The 6,153-nt window shown below is 54.3% G+C and overlaps 2 protein-coding genes across 2 annotated transcripts; both read left to right on the top strand.

Moving 5' to 3' along the window:
- Positions 1-1,293: 1,293 nt before the first annotated feature.
- Positions 1,294-2,664, top strand: DQ04_09861010 (hypothetical protein; the record flags this gene model as incomplete). The annotated part of the gene is made up of 1 exon (XM_009316073.1): positions 1,294-2,664. The coding sequence occupies one exon, from the start codon at positions 1,294-1,296 to the stop codon at positions 2,662-2,664; it is 1,371 nt and encodes a 456-aa protein (XP_009314348.1).
- A 952-nt stretch (positions 2,665-3,616) lies between these two features.
- Positions 3,617-5,314, top strand: DQ04_09861000 (putative surface protease GP63; the record flags this gene model as incomplete). Its single annotated transcript, XM_009316072.1, has 1 exon — positions 3,617-5,314. One exon carries the CDS (start codon positions 3,617-3,619, stop codon positions 5,312-5,314), a length of 1,698 nt encoding a protein of 565 aa, XP_009314347.1.
- Between the last annotated feature and the right edge of the window lie 839 nt (positions 5,315-6,153).

Raw genomic sequence — 6,153 nt, 5'->3', positions numbered from 1 at the left:
CCCGCCGGCATTTTGGTAAGCCACGCTTGGGTGTATGGAAGGATAAAGCGATGGTGCTGGCACGTGCCTGGGATGAATCTTAGCGGTGTAGTGGGGGCGCTTCGCGTTGACCAAACCGAGCTCTGTGGACGTTTGGGGTTTTGTTTGACTTCTGCTGTGGTTTCCACTCCGTAGGAAGTGAGAGCAGCGGTACATCTGTTAGAAAGGGTTGTGACCCACCACCCCCACAGATGACGCCAGTGCCTGCATCATACCTGCTCGTGGAAGGGCTGCAGCAACTGCTTGCCGTTTTCCAGGAGAGTTTGTGTTACACTTCTAGGAGCTATTCCACCCCTGCAGAACGACAATTGATGGTAACAAATGGTGAGCTAAACATAGGATAGTAGGGCGCTCTTTCACAATAACGAAATAATGCACCTTCTTTTGGTATAGCTGTAACGGATGTGATTCCTCTCTAGTGAGAGCATGTGGCACTGCTAAGAGTGAAAGCCATTTGAAGAGTACCATTCTTCAGGAATATGGGGGCCGCATTTTTAAAAGTGTGTTTGAGGATGAGACATTAGCTGTATGGTCGGGTACCAAGTCCTTTATTCGATTTTTTTTTTTTTTTGGTAACCTGATGCCACATATAGGTGACTCAGAGGTCGTGGGAGTCATGGGTTGGCCGTTCGGCCCATTATGACCAATGGATTTTTCTCTCTGCGCTGGAAAGTGACTTGCATAGCGACGAAGGCAGTACAACTCCTTCGTGCCAAACGCACGTGGGGAGCAATGCCGCCCGCAGAGTTTCTCTCAAGAGAGTAAGACACAATAAACGGGGGTGCCAAGGGTACAAACTATTAAAAGGGAATGGTACTGTGTACTAAGCAAGGCGTTGGCGTCCACACTCACGGGTAATACGCTTAAAAATAAGGCGAATATGCTAAAGTACTGTGTATGCATCACTGCAATCATAAATGCGATAATGAAGATTGACGGATAAGAGTCTGCCCAGCCTCTCTGGGAAAACGAGGAGGCTATGGAAGCCATTGCAACAAGATGTAAATAGTGTAGGGTTGCCCACTCTGCACATAACACCTTTAGAGGAGAGGGGGCTTCAGGCATTTAGGGATTTTTTCTATATGAGGTGCTATAGTCCTATGTATCAGTTTAAATTACTCATGGTTTCTTTGATAAGAGATTTGCCACATTGTGCTGCTGCTGCCACATCCCTCTCGCTCTCTGTGTGTGCCACCAGCTGTTCGCCTCTCCTGCCTCACGTGTAGACACAAGTGTTCCCAGACCATTCTGAGTATGTTGCCGCACCACGTGCTTTGTGTGATTGCCGCTGCGCTGTGCTGCTGCACCTCTCTGTGCGTGGCTGCTGCTCCTATAACAAGCGGTGGTAAAGTGGTTACCAAAACTGCTTATCTGAAGGGGCTACCAGGGCTGATGTGCACAGACGGTTTGCTGTGGGTCATGGAATCAAGTGGTGGGAAGCAGCGTGCCGCCGTATCTGTTACTCCCGCTTCCAGCGTTGTGCTGAACACGAACAAGCAGGAAGCTCTGAAGGCCTTCGAAGGTTGCAAGAATGCGGCAAAGGAGCCTCTTACGAATCTATTGAACTCACTGGAGCTGGTGGCGTGCATAGCTTCGAAGGAGGCTGAGAAGTCCCGCAAGGTGGCAGAGCAGACCGAGATGGTTTCGAAGGACATGAAAGCAGTCCGTGAGACAATGGAAACGAAATCATCAGAGGGTGACAAACTTGGGTTGGTAAAAGTAATACGGGAAGCGAGTGCGGAAGCTGAAATTGCCGCAGCTTGGGCGAAGGATGCTGCTTCCCAAGCGGAGATTGAGGCAAACTTCACTGCGTGCATGAGGGACTACGTGAGGGAGGAAGAAAGCAAGAACCCACCAGTACCTACCGCTCCATCAAAAGTCTCGTCTCAAGAGGTCATTGACACTGTTCTACTCTCACTGAAGATGACCAGAGAGGAAGTGAAAACAACTGAGAAGGATAAATTAATCGCGATGACGGCAAAACAAAAGGCCATGGAGGCGTTCAAGCAGCTCCCCGATCACGCAGAACTCCTCAAAAAGCTTCCTGCAGGGACACGACTGGAAGGCGAGACAGAGCCATTGTCAGCCGGTGGCCCTCGTGGTGACGGCCAACTGGAGACGGTTGAGCGTGCAACTTCAACAGATCGAAGCACCGACAGCGAAGACTCTTTGCATCCGCGTCCCGATCTTGAGAAAGTGGACCGGGCCGCGGTGAATTATACCGGCAGCAGTTCTCCTGAATCGGAGAAGACCAAAGATGTTTCAACCAACACTGCAACTCCTGCGCCCACACAGCCACCCGCAGCGCCTGGAACAGAGGGCATGAATTCCGAAACTAAAGATCACACTTTGTCCGAAACGAGAATGACGACAGAAGCGAAGGATATCGACGCTGCTGCCAACAACGAAAGATCTGAAGGAGACGACACCGCAGTATCCGCCATTCCAAACGCTCAAACGGAAGAACTTCCATCTGTCGTACAAGCAAAGGTTCGCGGCTCTGTGTTTGTATCCCAAGGCCTGATTGACGGTCAGTTTGACAGCAGCAGCATTCCTGCGGCGGATTATGCCCGACAGCTGCTGCTGCTGCTTCTCGGAGGTATTGCGCTTCTGGTCGTGTGCTGATGTGTGTGTGTGTGTGTGTGTGTGTGTGCACCAGGCGGTAGTATCCTTTTAATTGCGTGCGGCCCTGGAGGCTGAGTACATATTAATGCTTTTCATCTCATTTCATTTCATTTCATTGCTGCCCCGTTGTGGGCTGGGCGCTGTTTAATTCACCCGTGACTGTACTTACTTGTGCTGTGGGAATGTTGTCCGGGAGGCGTCTGCTTGTTTTTTCTGCTTTGGGTGTGTTGGGGCTTTGTTTTCTGCTGGGCATTGTGTGCGGCCTGCCCTCTAACTGATGTCACTTGTTTGAAGGATCCTGCTCCTGAGTGTATTGCAACCGTGTGGTGCACTGTGACACTCACTCTGTGTTTTTGCTCTTTGGTTTTTTGTGGGCGTATGCCTGTGTCCCCTCTCTGTGGGGGTGGGCACTGACGGCTCCTGCCACAAGAGGAATAAGAGTGATGGTGAGGGTGTCAGCGTCGCTGCGGGGTTGTGCCTGCTGCTGACCCGCCTGCGGGGTTAGTGGCCACCAGCGAAGGGGATTGATACTGTGCGGTGGACGGGGGCGTGTGGCCTGGCGAGGCGCTGGGGTGTGTGTGTGTGCGTGTGTGTGTGCCTGCCCAGCGGGTCAGTCCGGGTGTGTGGGGCGTGGGGGCGGCGGTGCCCGACGCGGCGCAGTGTGTGGCCAACGGGGCGGTAGTGGCGCCTGTGGGGAATCACGGCTGCGAGTGGGCTTCTGCTCACGGCGGCTGTTGGCCCTGACGGGGGGGAGACTGCAGTGCGGGGCGTCGGGCTATTTGCCCACGGCATTGCGTGGGATCTCTTTGGTATTTCTGGTGTAGTTGTTTCTTGCTGGCCTCCTTCACCCGCAGCCTCGCTGCATTGCGCTGCGTTCCCTCCCTCGTCCTCCACGCAGTCTCTGCGACCTGTTTCCAGACAAGCTAAGACTTCACTCAAGCACGCCAAAACCATGTCACGCCATGCTCCCCACGCTGTGGCCCTGCTGATGCTGCTGTGCTGCGCCAGCGGGTGCCTTGCCGCCGTCACGCATCACTGCGAGTTTGACAGGATTATGAGTGCGAGGGCTTCGCAGCCGATTGCAGTGGTGAAGGAGTTGCCGCAGCCGCAAAGAAATGCACAAAAGGGGTACATCGTCACTGACAACAACTGGAACTCCATCCGCATCGTGATGTCCATGAAGGATCTTGAGGATGCGACCAAACACTGCGTTGATGAAGGAACTTCGCGCCCTACTTTTCAGGGCCACAACGCGGATTGCCAGAGCTACGATGTCGTTACCCTCAGGACGATGACGGAGCTCACCAAGACGGTCATCCCAGCGGCCATCAAGCTGCATGCGGATCGCCTCCAAGTCCAGCGTGTGGCGCATGCGATGAAGATGCCCAAGTTCACGCAGAGCGTGTGCCGCTTCTTCACGGTACCCGAAGAGCACCACAGTGAAGGCGTGCCGTATGCCGACATGGTGCTCTATGTTGCTGCTGGGCCTGGGCTGACCTTTGGGGCTCCGTGCGCCACGTTGGGGGTGAACGGCCGCCCCATCGCCGGTGCCATGAACTTCCGCCTCTCTGACATGCACCACCCGCAAGTTGCCGCTCGCCTCGCCGCGCACCAGATCGCACACGCACTTGGATTCAGCTACGGGCAGATGGATGCCCTCAGTATGGTAAGCAGTGGGATATCTGTGCGCGGAAAGACCCACAACGTGGCGATGGTGACATCCAACCACACGAAGACGATGGCCCAGAAGCACTACGACTGTGTCACTGCGAAGGGCATGGAGCTGGAGGACGAGAGTTATGGCGCGTATAAGTCCCACTCACACTGGGAGCGGCGCAACGCGAAGGACGAGCTGATGGCCCCGATTGTCGGTGCCGGTTACTACACTGCACTGACGATGTCTGTGTTTGAGGACATGGGCTTCTTCCGGGCCAATTGGGGGATGGAGGAGCCGATGAGCTGGGGCAGTGGGGCCGGCTGCTACTTTCTCACTCATAAATGCGTGGAGGGCGGTGCCACCAAGTACCCCAACATGTTCTGCACCGAGACCACCAATGCCAATGCGTGGTCCTGCACATCGGACCGAACCTCCATGGGTTGGTGCGGAACGACCAAGGAGGTAGCTGCTCTTCCCGGACACTACCAGTACTTCGAGGATAAGAAGACTGGCGGTTTGAGCTTGGCGCTGACGGACCACTGCCCTGTTGTGACGCTCCTGCCCTTCGGTGGATGCAGCGATGGTGATTCCCACCAGGCGATCGGGGGCCGCATTAGCCAGAGTTCGTGGTGCCTTGATGTGGAGGGTCTGCAGGTGTACAGTGACGGGGCTTTGTCGGAAAGCCAAAAGACTTCTGTTGGCGGCGTGTGTGCGGAGGTGCTGTGCATCGACAGCAAGGTGCGGGTGCGGTACCTCGGCGACGAGGACTGGCACGAGTGCCCGGAGGGCGAATCCCTCACGCCCTCCACAACATCGCCGGGTGTTTTCGCCAGCGGCAAAATCAAGTGCCCCATGTACGCCGAGGTGTGCACCATCGCTCCAAGCGGCAGGAGCCTTGTTAACCCAAATGCTGCACTGCAGTCTCGCTCACTGAAGTCGACTGACAAAACTGTTGCCTCTGCAGGCAGCATGTCGGCGAAGGACGTACGATAAGCCCAATCTGATGAGACTGTCAGGGACCAAGGGGTCCGGTGCGAGTGCAGTTGTGTGAGAGAGAGTCGTTTTTAAAACAGTTCAGCCCACGAGTGGCAATATTTTTCGGATAACGGTGCGCCATGTTTGCCCTCGTTTGGGCTTGCGCTTGGGAAATGGCGCGCTGCTTGGCTGGAAAGTAAAGTCGCATGGGCGGTGATAAATACGCGAAATGCAGATGATGTCCTTCTTTGCTGGGTGCCGGCACTACGTATCACCCTTCCCAAGAGATGGTGCGGCCACCGACCATCGTAAATATTTTTCTTGTTGTGTTCGTCGGAAGTACGATACGTTGTTGTCGCCGTAATATTGCTTTACCTCGCTTGGGCTTTGCGTGAGATACGCTCTTTTGTTTTGTTTTTGTTATCAGCCTGTTCACGGCTTGCGGCTGCTTGAAGGAGTAGCGCGGGGACAAGCACTTTTTTCTTGGGTCTGGGAGTTGCGAGGCGGCGGGTGCAGACCGTGAGAATTTGTGAAGAAAGAAGCCACTCGCATTGCGGGGTGCTGGAGCAGTCAGAAAACCAGAAGGTAAAGGAAAACGGAAAAAAAAAAGCGGAAATGCATACAAGGAAAATTTATTATTGCTTGAGTTCTACGCAGTAGACAAGATTCTCTTTTTTTTTCGGGGTTTAAACGAGTATCACGAACTACATGCGGCAAATCATATAAACGAAACAAATTGTGTCTTCTTTGCTTTGGCCTCACGCAGGATGGGGCTCTCTAATGGTGGAAGGGGCGGCGCGGCTGTGGCTGAGTGGCCGGTGGCCTGTCTCTGTTGTGGATGCCCCGCTGTGCCTGTG

The sequence above is a fragment of the Trypanosoma grayi genome (genome assembly GCF_000691245.1).
Source record: "Trypanosoma grayi strain ANR4 Tgr_986_V1, whole genome shotgun sequence".
Taxonomy (NCBI): Eukaryota; Euglenozoa; class Kinetoplastea; order Trypanosomatida; family Trypanosomatidae; genus Trypanosoma; species Trypanosoma grayi.
Note: the sequence above shows the minus strand (reverse complement) of the source record. Positions and strands in the feature narration are given on the sequence as shown.